This window comes from Elgaria multicarinata, chromosome 11, assembly GCF_023053635.1.
Source record: "Elgaria multicarinata webbii isolate HBS135686 ecotype San Diego chromosome 11, rElgMul1.1.pri, whole genome shotgun sequence".
In the NCBI taxonomy this organism is placed as follows: domain Eukaryota; kingdom Metazoa; phylum Chordata; class Lepidosauria; order Squamata; family Anguidae; genus Elgaria; species Elgaria multicarinata.
Genome location: NC_086181.1, coordinates 6,703,405 through 6,721,366, shown reverse-complemented (window position 1 = coordinate 6,721,366; position 17,962 = coordinate 6,703,405). Strand labels below are relative to the sequence as shown.

Below are 17,962 nucleotides of genomic sequence, written 5' to 3'. Positions count from 1 at the left end.
CACAACCTCCCTAGGGAATTGGTTCCATTGTCGTACTGCTCAGTCAGGATTTCCCCCCCCTGATGTCCAGCAGGAATCTGGCTTCCTTTAACTTGAGCCTGTTAGTCTATGTCCTGCACTCTGGGATGATTGAGAAGAGATCCTGGCCCTCCTCTGTGTGACAACCTTTCAAGTACTTGAAGAGTGCTATCATGTCTCGCCTCAGTCTTCTCTTCTCCATGCTAAAGACACCCAGTTCTTTCAGTCTCTATTCATAGGGCTTTGTTTCCAGACCCCTGCTCATCCTCGTTGCCCTCCTCGGAATACACTCCAGCTTGTCTGCATCCTTCTTGAAGCTTGGTGCCCTGCATTGAGCAGGGGGTTGGACTCGATGGCCTTTTAGGCCCCTTCCAACTCTATTATTCTATGATTCTATGACTAGATGCAATACTCAAGATGAGGCCTAACCAGGGCCAAATAGATGGGAACCAGCACCTCGCGCGATTTGGAAACTATACTTCTATTAATGCAGCCCAAAATAGCATTTGCTTTTTTGCAGCCACATCACACTGTTGGCTCATATTCAGCTTGTGATCTACAACAATCCCAAGATCCTTCTCACTTGTAGTATTGCTGAGCTATGTATCATCCAGCTTGTAACCGTGCATTTGGTTTCTTTTTCCTAGGTGTAGAACTTTGCATTTATCCATTTTAAATTTCATTCTGTGGTTTTCAGCCCAGCACTCTAGCCTATCAAGATCACTTTGATGTTTGTTTCAGTCTTCCAGGGTATTACCTATCCCATCCAATTTTGTGTCAACCATATGTTTGTCTGTGCAAGGTTCACTGGAATGACTATGTTCTTCTACAGGTCCTGGCCATTTCAGCAGGGCTTGGGCAGGAAACTGCCACCGTGGTTATATGGACCACTGAGTCATCTAGGCCAATTATGTCTACACTGACAGGCAGTAGCTCTCCAAGGCAGTGCCAGCTCCAGGATTTTTTGGGAGATGCTGGAGGAGGCCTTAACCTAGGACGACCATATGGAAAGGCGGACAGGGCTCCTGTATCTTTAACAGTTGTACAGAAAAGGGAATTTCAGCAGGGGTCATTTCCTTGCATGCAGCACCCGGTGAAATTCCTTCTTCACAACAGTTAAAGCTGCAGGAGCCCTGCTCTATTTTGTAGAGTGACCAGATACAAAAGAGGGCAGGACTCACTCTACCTATAACTCAATAATGTGGCATTAGTAGATTTTGAGAGCCCCGTGAGTTGAATCCATACTAAGCAACACTGCAATGCTAACCGCCTTACCTAGGAAAAAGACCCATTTAACTGATTGGGACATTTCTCAGTAGACATGTATAGAATTGCACTGGTTGTTCCCATTCAAATCAGTGGGACTTAAAGTACCCTGAGATAATAGGTCAGATCCAGACTCCATTCAGGCACCAATGAAATCCATGTAAAAAGTTAATCATGGCTACCTTATTTCAGTAGTCTTTATAACAGCTTTGTTAGCTGTCACACTATTATCCCTGTATTGCAGATGGGAGAAATGAGTCAAGTTTGTGGCCAGCTTGGGACTTCCCAGCTGACACTCATAACCACTAAGTTACACACTGCTTTTTTAAATTGGTTACTCCACTACTTGGTTGCCTCTCCTTCTTACTTCAGCTTCGTCTTGATGATTGATAAACTTCAACACCACCGGTTTAATGCAATGGACACATTTTATTTCCACCATTAAATACATATTTATATACAAGTAGAAAATTTAAACACACAAACACCTAATGTCATAAATCAAATTCACTTTCTAAAAAAAAAAACTTTTAAAAAACCAGATAGGTATTAGCATTGAATTAGAGAGATTCTAAATTTGGCACAAAATGAAACTACTCATACAGTATTTCAGCACAAAAACTAAACAGCATGGAAGAAAAAGATTGTGAAATATTTCAGCTGCACTGATGTTCTGAGCAGGATTCCAGATATTTCCCAATAGCCCCATTGCAACAACTCACAGGCACATGTAGCAGGAGAATCTGAGGCTAACAGAGATTTCTGCAAACTTTGAACAGAAGAACAGTTAGCCTTGGTGGACTGAAATCTATATGTAGCACTGCACCTCTCCAGAAAAATGCAACCTTTTAACTATGTTATTGTATTTTATAGTTTTAAGCTTTGTCTTGCAAAATGCCCAGAGAGCTTCAGCCAATGAGCAGCCTAGAAATGTAATAAATAAATAAATAAATAAAGCCATTATGAAGGGGGAAATTATACTGAAAAAGAAAAACAGAAAAAATAAGTTTCCTGACCAGTTAGAACCAAGAACAAATCAGGAAAACTTGTCAAATTTTACACCTGAAGTTAATTAAAGTGGTTTATAAAACAAAGACTAAAAGTTCACAAAGAATACATTCATGTCAATAAATATGAGATTAATTACTTAAAAATGAATCTCAGACAATATACAAAAAGTACTGTGAGCATCAAATAATAACAATGTGTTTAAAAGTAATGTTGTTTGCTAATGCCAGAAGCATTTCAACTGTAAAGTTTTCTTCAGTAGTAAATTATCAAACCAATTCGCGAAACATCTGCTTCTCGCCTCAGCATGGATTTAAGATGCCCAATACAGGGCTTATGTTGTACATGGATGTACAGTATAAATATACAGTATACATTAATCTATGTTGAAATTTCAGTTCAACCCCACATTCGGGTTATTTTTGTAGGTTTCTGTAAAATGTAGCAGCTTGAAACAGAATACACCTATGTATATACTGTGCCCTTTAATAGCTATTTAAGAGATACAGCTCCCAAAGTACAATTGTGAGAAATTTACCAGCAACCTCCAGGCACCTGGGACTGCTCAGTGTGCTGTGGCTTGCTGCCACTGCCAGGTAAGTTTGCCATGATCCTCCAACAGAGAAAGGACCCACCAGAGGGCAACCTGCATGGGGCCTCTACAAGCTTGAGCTAACCCTGAGCGGCATCATTTAGAGGGTATGATGCAGCAGGACTTTTTAGTGTTGGCCCCTGGCAGGAGGGGGCACCATTTGGTGCTCCGCCCTGGCAGAAAAACTGTGTAAAGCAATCTGCTGACTTCAGCAAGTGTTGGCAGTCATTCCAGAATTCTTATCTGCTATCTGTGCACACTTGCAGTCCATACACTGGACCCAGATTTAGTTATACTTAAGCAATAGGACTTAAGTTAATCATGAGAACGTGAAGTCCCATCCATTTAGTAGGCCTACTACAGGTACGACTAAATCTGAATCCAGCCCCATGTTAACTATTAACCCGTCGGTAAAAACAATAAGGAGATGCACAGTGTGCCCAAACGTTTTCCAGAGGTGGGAACTCAAAATTGTCCTTGTTCACCTCCCTGGAGTTTAGTCCAGCTAACCAACAGCCAGTACTCTGGTGTTTAAATATTAAACAGAAGGTTAACTTCGTATATGTCTCAACATATGTGCCCACAACAAGGGTGCAGGTTTCTGCTGAATGCTTGAGACCCCATTGTCTCTGACAATCACTTTAAACAAAGGTTCTATCACACATGTAATCTGACAGCATTGGTATAAATATTAAATAAGTGATAACAAAATTAAAGTTGTAAAGGCCAAATGTAAAATTCAAAGTTTTTTTTTTTTAAGGCACTATGTGTTGGATCCGGGTTTAGTTATACTTAGAGCAGACCCATTATAAACAATGGGACTCAAGTTGCTTTCAATGAGTCCACTCTTAAGTATGGCTAAATCTGGAGCCAACCAAATAAATAAAAAAATAAATAAGACCAATAAATAATTAAAAAAACCCTAAAAACTAAATAGTGGGTGCTCCCCATTAGAAAGAAGCCTCCCATCTCAGAGGCTTCCAAGTAGCCAATGCACTGCTGAGCTGCTGCTGGCAGGGTGGGAGGAGGCAGCAGCGGCAATTTTCGCCTCTTTGTTCTTTTATGCAAGTTTCCTCTAGATGAGCCTTTGAGCCCGTCTAGATAAGACACACTACTAGAGGCTGGGACTGGAGAGGCCATAGGATTTCTCATATCCCAGCCTTCTCTCTCTCCTCCCTTCCCATCATTTACAGGAAGACCCAAGTCAACATTCCAGGTTCAAAGACCAGTTGCTAAACAGTTTGCAGAGAAATTAGGGGTTAGAAAATCCCAGGAAGATCAGTTTGGTACATTGAGCATTTTTGCCAAGTTCATGGAAGTTTGCAATATGTAAGTAGAGGAACCCCACCACTGGGGTAAGATTCACTGCTAAGGTTTGGCTGAGATTATAAAAAGCCAGATTGGGTCAGTGACAGGTGTGTCAACCAAAATACTTCCTGTTGATTGCAAGCAGCAGAGCATCACCAAGTGACAAAATGGCCCTTTTATCCAACTCTTTTGGGAGGGGTTGCTATGGTCCCAATTTTGTGGGTTGGTTTGTTTTTTTAAAAGGCTTTTATTATATTCCACTTTCAACAAGGAGTGGATTATAAATATTTAAAATATTTAAAATAAATAGATAATCAAAGTTAAAAAGCTGGAATTATGTCAGCTGAAACAGGTCCATCAGGAATCAAGTCCTTCATTCCATCTCTCTTAGAGGACAGACAAGCCAATTATACCCTCATAGGGGGCGCAGGATGCTTCCTTGTGAGATCATCTTCTGTGCTATCCTTCCTATCATGCACTGCTGTGCCTTAGTGCCCGAGAAGTTACTTCCATGAACGTCTGGAGATTACGGAGGACAAGGTAGCTTCCAATTTCTCTTTGAGTTTCCACAAAGGAAAGCTGGTTTTCTGCCTGTGGGTAGGTGACAACGGTCAGCCCGCTTTCTTCCATCTGAAGTTGGGGGTGGGGGGGAGAGAAAGAGGAAAGTCCATGTTAATAAAAGGAGGCTGAGGAAGGCCCGTCTTATCTGAAGGATGGAAACAAGTTTAACTTGATCTCTTCTCCCAGTTAGCCATCCTACCAACCCCATAATTGTTAAAATTTGATAAGCAGCTCTCTAAAGAGGGCTCAAACACCCCTTAAATATTGATCTTCTATTTTAAGAAAACAAAGTAATGCTGTAAACATTTGCACAAGGTGAGGAATGTCTGTTCCACAGAAAGAAAGGGATTATGGATCACTGGGTTGGATCCAGATTTAGTCATCCCTTCAAGCTAACCGATCGAAACCAATGGGAATTTAACTTGTTCCGATTTCAGTGGGTTGACTAAATCCAACCCATTAATTTCCAACCGATGAATGGTCCTAGATAAAAAACATTTTGTTGCCCTAACAGTTACAATAAAAAAAGTTGGAATGAGAAAACTCTGGGGCTAGATGGTTTTCCTATAAAGTGGTATAATGCACACTTAGACTTATTGACTCCTAAGTTATTCTGTCTTTATTGTAAGCCTTTTGAATCGAGAACTTTTCCAGTCCCTTCATCTGATGCTTGTGCACCTGTTATCCCTAAACTTGGCAAAGACCATTCCATCTGCGCAAATTATAGGCCAATTTCCGTAATCGGCGTGGAGGCTAAAATATTAACGGCAATTCTGGCTAATAGACTTCAGCATGTGATATAGACTTTAGTAGATCCTGATAAAGTGAGATTCATTTTGCCAGAGACAGGAGTAGATGATTTAAGGCTTGCAGTAAATCTGGTTGCTTTGAATTCCAAAAGAATGGACCAGGTTCTGATTATTTCACTCAATGCTGAAAAAGTGATTGACAAATTATATTGACAGTTTATGTTTGGAAAATATAGATTTCTACAGAAACTTTTAAGATGGATTAGACTTTTATTTCTCTCTCCTGTGTCATGAGTATAGACAAATAGACTTCCTTTCAGTAGTTTTAGTTTGGAGTGAGGCAAAAGCCAGGACTGTCCTTGATATTTGAATTGTGCTTGGTACTTTTTTGAGCATGAGCAGGCTGAATATGAAATAGCTTTGTTGTCTTCTTGTTATTCATCAGTAGGTTAGAGCCTTCTACACCAAAATTAATAAGATTGATACTGTTGGTACACCTTTGGGTTATACTATTAATTGGTCAAACTCTGAATTAATGCCTGAAGGTAATATCAAGTCACCCAAAGTTGTTACTAAAAGGCAATTTCATTCATGCCCAGAAGTGGTTAAGAATCTTGGTATATTGGTGTCTAGAGATATCTTGCAAATGGTTAAAGTGAAGATAAGTGAGTTACTGGAGGAAATATTTCTTCACTTGGAAAGATGAGTATCATTTAATTTAAGTATTTGCAGTAAAGTTGAAATACCTAAGATGGATATCCTACTAGTTTATGTAATGCATAGTATTCCTTTATACATTTCACAAATATATTTTAAAAAATTTATGCAGCATTTTCACTCAAGAGGATGCAGTTGTCAATTAAAGATGGGAGATATAATCTTCCAGATACTAATTTATGTCAAAAAGCTTGTTAACCTGCACCAATGATGGCAAAACATCTTTTTCTTTTAATACTCCTCCATGGGTAGTTTTGGAATCAAATTATTTGACACCTCTGTTTGGTGAGATGTTGTTAAGATCTAGGTATATTAAGAAGAATGGAACGGCTCCACTAACAATATTAGCAGTGATAGAGACTTGGAATGCAATGTCTCATCAGTTGCAATTTGATCCATATTCTCAGGCTAAATTAACTTTATGGGAATTCCTTTTATGGGAAAGTACTGCTGCCAGCATTACCACCACGACATACATGCAAACCGAGTGTTTGGTTTTATTTTGTTATTCTTTTCAATTTGTACCCTGCTTTTCGACCTACAGGTTTCCTCTACCATGGTAGGAGATGCTACGGTGTCACTCAGCATAGGTGTGCTCACACAAGGTTGCTTTTAGTAAACTGCTTGCTAAGTTAACAAGACATTCCCCCAGACTTCCTGTTCCCTTTCTAGATCAAGAGTGGCAGGGTCTACACTACTGCTTTAAAACAATTTATAGCAGTAGTGACAACTGTTGGGGCCCAGAACACACTCCACCTACAGTTTGCAAAACATTTTCAAAGTGTCATATCCTGCTTGATGTTGATCTGGCCAGTCTTTCAACTTCCCTCCATTGCTTATGATACATTCACCAAGACAGCGTCTCACCTGGTGTTGGATGTTGGTGGACAGGTTTGAGATGTCCAGCTGGAGAGAAGCCACTTGCTGAGCATATCTTGGTAGGATCTGGCCAATGTATGAGAGATAGGCATTGTAGGTGTGGAGGCCTGCCTGGATCTCGTTGAAGCAAACTTCCTGCAAGAAAAGGATTTAAAAGGGGAAGGAAGAAAGGAAGGTAAAGATTTTTATCTGGCTAGAACACACATACACACTCCTACATCCTTACCTCTGCCCAGTTTGGGTTTTTCCCCCAAGGTGGTTTGAAAGAGGGTTTATTTAATATATTTATTTAGGACATCTATATTCTACCCTTCTGTAAAATGCCCAGGACAGCTAACATACACGCATCCCATTTTCATGTCTGCTGAGCAGGCGTTCGTTGTTTTAAAAAAATAAAAATCACAACTTTGACCAGAGATGACAGTAAGACAGAAGTGTGTGCTGCATGCAATATGCCATGGAAAAGCAATGCCTCTCAAACCATACCCCCACGCCCACCATACAACTGAGGTAAGGGATGATTAGTTAATCAACCATACTTATTACCTAGGATGCAATATTAGAAGTGGCTCAGTATTGGAGAGGAAAGAGTTTCCCCAGAAGTAGGCAAGAAATTATTTTGTACAAAGCAATAGAGGAAAAGATATGGGAGGCTGACATCTAAATTGTTGCTCCAGCTTTCTCCTCAGTTTTCCCTGCACCCACTTTGTAGGCTGTTTGTAGCTAAGTTGTTAAGAAATATTTGCTGGGAAAACGCACACAGGGAATTTTCTTTGCATGTTGTTATAAGTTATATTAATTTAGCTATGTGGTAATATTCCTCTCCTCTTGAGAGGCTGAATACAAATGACTGCAAGATCTTCATGTTGGTGGTATGGCCAAACATCCCCTGGAAGTAAGGCCTAGCTTCACAAAAGACAGTTTAAGCCAAGGCCCAGTCTCAGAGTCCATTTTGAGTACTAGGATTAGGCCAAGGGACACAACATTTAAACATGTGTCAAGTCTTATTCCTTTACTACTGATCACTTTTGACCAGCCTCTGGAATGAATGGATGGGACTTTTAGATTAGACATATTTGAGCCCCAACATCTTTTACACGTTAGCCTTAAAGGGATGGGTGGGGTAGTTTTAATGTGGCATGCTTTAGGGTGGATTCCTGCATTGAGTAGGGGGTTGGACTCGATGGCCTTATAGGCCCCTTCCAATTCTACTATTCTATGATAGCCATCGTACAAATTCAATTAAATGTGCAGAGGAGTAAAACTAGTTCTTAAGAGAAAATAGCATCTGCCACTTAGTTTTGGAAGAGGCATTCCCTCCAGCAAGAAGCCCTAAAGTGTCCAAGCAACCATGTGAGGGCCTAAAAAAAGTGGGGGTGTTCATGGAGAGAAATGGGACAAGTATGCAAGCCCCCCTCCCCCGCTGACACTGGCTCCATTCCAGACCTGCGTTCATTCAGCGCATAGTTCAGAATTGGGCTATAATGATTGTGGGGAGGCATTCAGACAAACACAGGAGCCCCCTTCATTCCTAAGTGCTGTACCCATGGAGGTTTGAAGGGGAATGCAAGACCATTAAGTCTAAGGTTACCTAACTGGACCATTGCTTTAAATGGGTTGAAAGACCAATGTTTTTGCTGCAACTGGTTATCACAGCTACCTCTCTGGAAATAGGGAAATTACTAATTTGGGGCTGTGTTAGATGAACCCTGAAATGTTATAGTCTTCTAAAGTTTTGTTCCCACCGCTTGTAACCAGACCAAGGTAGAGAAGGCAAAGGCAGAGCCTTATCCTATCTCACAACAGAGCCCTTCTGTTTACATTCCTAACGTTATCCACTCAGATTCTTTTCACTCTTACCTTGCTAACTTATTGCTTAACTTTCAAAAGTGCTGAGCCAGGATTTCAAAATCAGGGCAACAAATTATTTATTTTCATTCAGTTCAGTTCCCAAGGAGTCCATGTTTAGAAAGTAAACTGGGTGCTGAGGAAACTGTGCCTGGTATGAACAGCTGATATAGCCAAATATATTTTTAGTTAAACTAAGGCTTGCAAAACACAGAATCTGAGAGCCTGTTCCCCCTCCCCAGTGGCCCAGCCCCATTCTAACTTCTTCTGTGATGGACCTATGGATAAGAAAGCAAACCCTTAACAATTCTAATAAGGTGCACTTAAGGCCAATGGTACAGCTAAGTGGGTTTAGACCCTGGATTGACTGGTCTCACATGGGGGAGTGGGCCTTCAGACAGCCAAGTGTGCTACTTCCAGTATGAAGTAATGAATAAAATGGAATTTGTTCCTGGTGCCCTGATGCTAAACACATTACTTGGGAACAAGCACCACTTCATTGCAGGAAAGGGTAGTATATTTTAAAAGTAAATTACACTAAAACGAGCATGTGCAACACTGCCCAGCTAGCCACCCTGTCTAGGTTTTTTTAAAAATTAAATGCAGCTGCCATGGCAAGCGGCATCAGCCGCAGCGTGCCTCTGCCAGCCAACGTGCTGATACCAGGGGGCTTGCCCCTGCCCAGCCCCACCACCTGTTGTTCTCTGGGTGATAATTTGAGGGCCTGTGGGGCCCTGGACTTCAGCCCCAAGGTCTCGCCAGTGCTGCGCCAGGGCTTAGGGCAGGAGCAAACGGGCTTACAAGAGGGTCATTCTGCCTGGCTGACTCACGTCATGGTGGCCTTCTTGGTCTATGTGGCCAGCAGTCAAGCCATGGAAAGCAATCTATGGCCAGCCCCCATCGACCCAATGGTTGTCCCCACACCAGCAAGGGAATGGCATCTGTGGGGGGAGGTGGGCAGGATTTGTCCTGCCAAAGACTTGGGGCAGTTCCAAAGGCATTCGTAATGTGGAGCTGTGATGTGTACTTCAAGGATCAACAGTTGCCTTTGCTCCAGCATCAGCTTGCTAAGCTCCTGGCCAGCAGAGGCACTTTTGCTGAGAGCGAGGAGGGGAGAGGTGTGTCATGCCAAGGCTCCCTGCTCTCCCTCTTGCCCCAAATGAGATGCTGCCACAGTTTATTGCCACAGGGGCTGTAGGTCCACATACCTTGGGAGTTTGCAGTGGGTGTGGAGAAGGTAAAGAGAGGTGGGACTGGATTTGGCCCCAGGGCCTCCAGTTACCAACATGTAAACTACACCCTCATCAAAAGGGTCATTGCACTGGGATCCCTCAGGGAGACACACGTGCAGAATGTAAATTCACTTTGCAGTTATTCAGGAGGGGTGGGGGGGGTGCGCAGAAAAGGGGAGAGAGCGAGATTTAGGTTTAAAATGAGCAGTAGGCGAGGAAACTAATTGGACTGGCCATTGTTAATGTTACACAGCTGTGCAATTATTTTGTATCCAAATGCCCCCATTCTTTAGGGTTTTGTATAGCTTTATAGCTAAATGATACCTCCTGAGTGAGCAAGGATGGTGGGTTGATGTTCCTAGAACCTAACATGCAGGTCAAAGTGGGGATGAAACCGAACATGGGAAGGAGCTAGAAAGAGAGAAGAGTCTGGCAAGGGAGTTTCTGTAGTTTGGAAGCAGCTTTGGAAGTCAACGGTGGTGGGATTCATTTGCTGTCTTGGGACTAAGCCTGCTTGGCTCCTGATTACTTTCCCTCCTGTACCATCTGTAAGCAGCTATTGCAAAAACAGCTCAAGAGCCTCTCCATACAAGGGAATGTGACATACGTAATATACCTCTGGAACGTTCAGAGTAGTGTGTGTGTGTGTGTGTGTGTGTGGGAACCTTGAGAGTGTCAATCAGGGGTGCAGAACGTCTCTCCATTTCAGAGGGGGACTTGGTGGGTGGGACTGAACACAAAAAGGGCAGGGCCAAAGGCAAAGGGCATGAGGCTGAAGATAACAGCATATTTTAGCTCCCTGCCAGTAACTAAGCCTCAGAGGAGCCATTTCAACTTTTTAGGATGAGGAAAAGCTGCACGAGTGCCAGGAAATCACCAATCAATTGGTCAAGAGAAAGGTGGTGGGGCCAGAGTAAGGCAGCACGGCCCTCTTGGGAACCACAGAGGTCCGGATTTGGCCCCCAGGCCTGAAGTTCTGCACCCCCGGCATCAATAGGCTGTGTGGCTGCTACTCACCGTGTCAAAGAGATTCTTCTGGCAATGCGAGAGGTCGACTTGCTGGATGGCCAAGATTCCCTGCACGATTAGCAGCTCATTGTCATTGCCCAGCCTGAAGTCTTTATGCTGAGGGGGAGGCGGAGAGAGGATGGGCAGAAATAAGGAAATGTGGTCAATACAGGCAGTTCTTCGGTACAGTATATATAGTTGACTTATCTACCCCAGTGGTAATCCACAAATTATCTTCCCCATCCCCAACTACGCACTTTCTCCAATACCTTAAGGCAGTATTGTGGTGCTATGGGAAAGGCAAGGCAGGTGCTTAGCGAGCAGATCAGCTCTTTGCATTGTCTGTTAATACAGAGCCCTGCACCCTTCCCAGAACCTATCTGCCCCCTCCCCTGCTTATTGAGCAGCCAGCACTGGAAGAAGGGGTTCGTAATAGCTAGGTGTATGCCAAGTGACTGGATTTATCTATGCAATAGTTTGGAATGCACCAGGAAAGGATGTGATACAATTGGGGAGGCATGAGAGTGGAGCACCAAAAAGTGAAGAATGCTTACATGTGCAGAATTTACTAAAATTCACAGTTCTTTAAAGAAAGGGGGGGGGGAGAAAGAAAACCCCAGTGACCAATTTCCTAGTCCTCAGGAGAGGAAGCGTTGCTTTAAGCTGGGCAATGGCTACTAAAATTTCAGAAGCAGGAGAGAGGGGGTGGACTCAGAGTATTTCCAGTGCTTTAGCACTTCCTCATGACTAACACCGGAATTATGCTGATCTAGAAATAAGTATATGCAAGTTTATTCAGTTTCCATAATTTATATCAGTTGCATGCTTCCCTTTTCTGGCTATAGAATTTGGAGAGTCAGGACAAAGAATCACAGGCTCCAGATTTAGGCATGCGCAACTGTGCTGCCAGAAGCAAATTTTCTGGAAATGCTACACAAGAGAGTTAGAGAACCTTGCAGAATGGGGTGAACTGTGGCTGGGTGGGGGGTCTTCCCAAAGCATTTGTGAGTGGAGCCCTTACATCAGTAGAAGTCAGATTTTTAAGCACTGGATTCATTCCTTGGACATCCTCTGCTTCTTTCACTATAAGGCACCAATATTTATCCATCCCCCTTACCTCACCTTGACTGACCCACACAATCCAGACTAAATAATTTGATTCTAGTTCAGGGGTTGCAAATGAGGAGCAGGCCTTAGTTTGCATTACACAGTGTGGTTTTCCCTCCAGTTTAAGTGGAGCTTGGATAGGAGGAGTAGGAAATGCACATAATTTTGATTTGACAGATCTAGTCAAACTGGGCCCCAGGAGGAAGCTGGGGAGAATACAAACAAATTAGCAAAGGTTTGGCAAACGTATTTTCCCCTTTTGTCGTTGAGTGGTGATGACCTTTCCAGGTTGGCACAACCTGACAAATGCTGGGAAATGTGAGACCAATGCATTTGCGCAGATTAAAAATGGGGTTTGGACCAAGTTCACCGTGCTAGAAAAGAGAATGATCCACTCTGTATGGGGTTAAGACTCCTTGGAGGGGCAAGCGGTCATTTAGAAGAAATGCTGGAAGGGGAGTCCCCAGTCACAATAACTTGCCAACTATTTGTTTATCTGAGAACTCAGCGTGATGGGGGAAATTATTTTAACTTGACTTTGCCAAGGCACACAGTCTAGACTGGCATGCTAGTACTTCCCAGGGTATAATTGTGTTCTCAGTTGTTATGTTATTAGGGAGATGTCATTGCGGAATAACTTAGGAGGATGAAGGTTTTCAGGACTGTTCTCCAGCCTTGCTCTAGCTAATGCTAGCCCTATATTATGGAGGGGTAGCCATATTAGTTTGTTACAGAAAAACAGAGGGCTGGATCCAGATTTACTCAAACCAAGGGCAAACCCACTGAAATCAACAAGAGTTAAGTTAGCGTGTTCAGAAGAGGGCAACCAGGATGATCAGAGGTCTAGAAACAAAGTCCTATGAAGAGAGACTGAAAGAACTGGGCATGTTTAGCCTGGAGAAGAGAAGATTGAGGGGAGACATGATAGCACTCTTCAAATACTTAAAAGGTTGTCACACAGAGGAGGGCCAGGATCTCTTCTCGATCCTCCCAGAGTGCAGGACATGGAATAACAGGCTCAAGTTAAAGGAAGCCAGATTCCGGCTGGACATCAGGAAAAACTTCCTAACTGTTAGAGCAGTGTGACGGTGGAATCAGTTACCTAGGGAGGTTGTGGGCTCTCCCACACTAGAGGCCTTCAAGAGGCAGCTGGACAACCATCTGTCAGGGATGCTTTAGGGTGGATTCCTGCATTGAGCAGGGGGTTGGACTCGATGGCCTTGTAGGCCCCTTCCAACTCTGCTATTCTATGATTCTATGATAGCCATGATTAACTTAACCCCCACTGTCAATGACTCGACTCCAAGTATGACCAAATTTGGACCCAACCTGAAGAGTCTTGTAGCACTATAAAGACCTATACATTTATTATGGCATTCATGGACTAGAGTCCATTTCATCAGATGCATATGATTGGCATTTATCTGACAAAGTGGATTCTAGTCCACAGCAATAACTAAGATGTTTCTCCAAACTCTTAATTGTTCTTCCTTAAAAACAACAACAACAACCCATCTACCTGAGGTTATCTCAAGATTTGGAGTGAAGTGCCTTGAGTACTTTAATGAGACCTCAGTGAAGCAGTGAAGTGCTGAATTGGTTATTGGGATCAATAGTGGATCAGATAAAGGCCATTAATCCCAACAAGACAGAATATTAGCAGGTGCTTCCTCTGCCCAGGAAGGTGATTTTTCAAACAGCTCTAGATGGGATAGCACTCCCGCTGTGACTTACTACAAGATTCTTCAGTGCACTGATGTCACTCATTATCCTGGAGACAAATTCCTGGTTTTTCCGGACAAACTGCTGGAATTCCATGTCCCCAGAAAACTCTGGGAGGGGTGCAGCTGAGCAGAACCATGGCCACAGTGCAACACTGATCAGAGAAAGAATACCACCTGCGAGGAAACAGAATACTGACCTTTAAAAACACACACATGCATCAAGCCAAACACTTGAAAATAATTAGCCTGCCCCATCAACAGAGACCAGGTGCAGCCACGTTGATGCCTCTGAAATATCGAGTTGATACTAATTAATATGAGGTTCAACCCACTGGGAATTTCTATTCATTATTCCATACAAGATCAGGTCTGAAACTTTCCCACAGGCACAAACAACGTAGGGGCAACTTCATTTATATGAACTATGACTTTTTGTTCAATGGGCTCGTACAAGAGGACTTCCCAGTGCAATGCACCCCTGAGGGCAGAGCTGCCAGCCTCCCACTCTTTAAAGCTACCTCAACCTCAGGCCTGGGAGCAAAATTTGGACCTCTTCGGTTTCCCCCTTTCCCTGCCCTCCCAACCACTGACCATTGGTGGCTTCTGGCTTTTGAGCACGGTCCCTGCCCCCATTCTAAAAGGTTGAAATGCTTCCCCTAAGGCTGAGTTATTGTCAGCAAGAGCTTTAAGCTGCACTATGCTGGTCCTGTTTGCATTTTTGGCCCCACCAGCCTTCATCCTCACCCACCCCAGGAATGCAACCCCTGAGGACTTCTCTGAAGCTGAATTCAGCCCTCAGGCCGAAAGAGGTTCACCACCCCTGCTTCATATAAACACTACTAACTAACCAAACAACTCCCTTTTCATCTCTAGTGGAGCTGCAACATTTTTGCACAAGGATCACCACTTTCAGATGGGATGAATCAGATATACTAATCCCAGCCCCAAATGGCCTATTGCTCTGTGTCAAGTTGCTCTCAAATTTGCACAAGATTTCTCAGGCCACATATTTGATCAAAACGCCATGAAAGTCAAGTCTATAAAGGGAAGAACTCATTTTACATTGCAGGAGACAGATGAACAAATAGACACAGCTGGGCATGGGGTGGGATGTTCAATGCTGATGGCCAACTCAGCAATGGAATATGTTGACCTCAAAGGCAGTAGGAGTTCCTCTTCAGGCCTAGAATTTCCCATCTTGTGGAAGGAATTAAATGTGGTCCAATAGCCAAGGCATCTTTTCTACGTTAAGATTGGAGGCACATTGTGCTTTTACAAAACAAACAAGCTACACCGTCTTTTTGGGTGTAAATATTAGCCATCCTTCGGAGAGCAGCACACACCCTGCTGTGTGTCAGGCGCGGCCTCTGCCTGATTGAGTGGCCTTTCCATTTCTGTGTAGCCTGAAGTGCAAGACCAGGTTTGAGAGTAAATCATAGAGAGAGCACTTCAAGACTCTGGCAAATATTCAAGACTTGCTGGTATAGCTGGCGTTGCTCGTGCCCCCTATGTCTGCAAGGCAATCATCTTAAAGTAGTAGGCCAGTGAGTTAACTTTTAAATGAATTAAATTTGTTTCTTTTTTCCTCTCTCACCCTCAAGACAACCTCGCAAGGTAGGCTGGTGCTAGGCCTGTGAGGTAACTTTAAAATGAATTTCATTCTTTTTTTTCTTTTTCTTTTCTCTCTCACCCCTGATGTCAGGGGCCGCCTGGTAATCGCAGCTCTCCATAAATATACAAGAATGAGAGCCAACGAGGCCTCAGGGCAGTCCAATGTATGTTTACACAGCAAGAAGTCCTACAACTCCCAGCATTCCCTAGATAATCATGCTGGTATTGTTTAGACAGGAAACAGCCCTACCTGCATAGGATTGCGCCCTTAGATACTCACCTGGATGAAAGCCTCATTGAACGTAATGGGGCTTGTTTCCCAATAGACATATATAGACACCCTTCAGGGGATGTCTCTAGCATGTGGCAGTAAGAAGACCCAGAGGTTAACTGGTTATATCCTGTCCTTCGTTTGCTTTGCGCAAGTCAGTCTAATTTAAATGTTTACATCTGTCAGGGCATCTTTCTTCAACCCTAAAATCTCCATCGTTATCAGACAGAGACTTAACCTTAATAAATAAAACGGTACTGGGAGTTTTCAACTGAGGTCAGGAGTGGTAAACTTGATATTATATAATATGTATCTCACCACAGACAAAAAATATCCTATCAGAGAATTGTATCAGCGCAACCTCTGACTTAGGTAATATGTAACTTTCACAGCTAAGGACCTCCGAGGTGCTTTACAGTAACCACCCTCTGTCCTGTTCACAAATAAAATCCTTTTTGACTTCTGTCACTATAAATGAACAGAGTCTACGGTCAGTGGCTTGCTGTGTAACTAAGGCTGCAACCCAAGAGCCAGCTACTGGGGCGTAAGCTCTGTTGAACTCAGTGGGGCTTACTTCAGAGTAGGCATGCCTACGGTTGCACCGAAAAAGTGTCACCAAGCGTCTCCGAGCTCGTTTTGGGGCAACAAATACCGCAGAAATGGGCCCTGCAGGAACGCCCTTTGCCACTCCAGCCTGTGTGGAAGAGTAGAAAGTTTCCCCTACCCACCCCTTCAGACTGACAGGGACTAGCACCTTGCTCAGAAACACTAAACATAGGAACACATCCGACGTTTATTAGCCTTAAAACCAGCCCGGAGCGAGGGGTATCTCGACCTCCCCGGCCTTTCCACGAGGATGCCCGGGTTTTATTACTCGGTCTGAGCGGAGAAGAGAAAATCCATTTAACTTGAACACTTTCCCTGCCTGCCCGCTCTTCACCACACATTTATGAAACGGAGTTTAAAGCAAGGAATGCAGGGCTGGAAAAGATTTCTCCGCCTTATACATGATTTTAAAAATAGTAATAATAATAGTAATAATAATACTCCTCCTCCAGGTGCGCGCTTGTCTCAAAGCAGCCGGCGGACCCGCCCTGCCCCCAAGAAGCCAGCGTGAAACTTACCAGCTCGGTCTCCGACTAGACGGCGCTAAAAGGGAACTGACCAAAGTCCTACTTACTTCGTACTGAGTTCATTCTTCAGCGAGCCGGGAACTGCGCTTTTGATCTCCGCCCACTCTTTCAGTTGCCGATTGACGAGAAGAGCAGTCAAGCAGGAGACGAGGTTTAGCTGCTTCTTTGTCCAAGAGTCTGTGAAAGGTTCCCTGAACCATTAGTGGTATTTATAGGGAATTTCCGTGTAATGGGCAATGCCTAAAATTCCAAATTTATGAATGGGGTTTGCAATGACCTAGGCGGTTTATGGCTAAGTTGATTGATTGATTTGCATTTCCTGGTTCTGTAATTCAAATGCAATACCGACACTGGTTAAAGTGTACATTTTTATTATTCTTTGAATGTTGTTTTATTCTTTGAATGGTTTTAATTTTTGTGAACCACCCAGAGAGCTTCGGCTATTGGGCGGTATAGAAATGCAATAAATAAATAAATACATTTGATTTGGGTCTTCTTCTTCTTCTTCTTCTTCTTCTAAATCTTGATTGGAACAACAGTAGTTACAATTTATTTATTTTTTAAAACTACCAAGTTGTGGCAAGGTAAAGCAAACTGCAACATTTGGAAGCAAATGATTAGTGAAAAAATTATTTATCTATTTATTACATTGTTATGCTGCCCAATAGCCAATTAATTATGGTTTTAATTGTGAACTGTTATGCTGGGCAGCTCACAATTAAAATCATAAGACTCAGCAAAGCAGATCATAATATAAAACTTTAAAAGTTAAAAATGTCATATAAAACCAAAATATACCCAGCAGCAGTTACAGCCCAGGGAAAGACTGTACGAAAAGATATGTTTTCAGGAGGCATTTAAAGGATGTTCTATTTCTGCCTCCCGAACCTCATGAGGGAGGGTTTTCCAGAGGGTGGGGGCCGCTACTGA

At 43.1% G+C, this 17,962-nt stretch overlaps 1 protein-coding gene across 1 annotated transcript; it reads right to left on the bottom strand.

The window, feature by feature from the left end:
* Positions 1-4,558: 4,558 nt before the first annotated feature.
* LOC134406501 (myelomonocytic growth factor-like) lies at positions 4,559-17,069 on the bottom strand. Its single transcript, XM_063137954.1, has 5 exons — positions 17,024-17,069; positions 14,028-14,191; positions 11,196-11,303; positions 7,087-7,233; positions 4,559-4,822 (listed from the first exon to the last, which is right to left on the bottom strand). The coding sequence occupies exons 2-5, from the start codon at positions 14,109-14,111 to the stop codon at positions 4,664-4,666; spliced, it is 498 nt and encodes a 165-aa protein (XP_062994024.1). The 5' UTR covers positions 14,112-14,191; positions 17,024-17,069; the 3' UTR covers positions 4,559-4,663.
* Between the last annotated feature and the right edge of the window lie 893 nt (positions 17,070-17,962).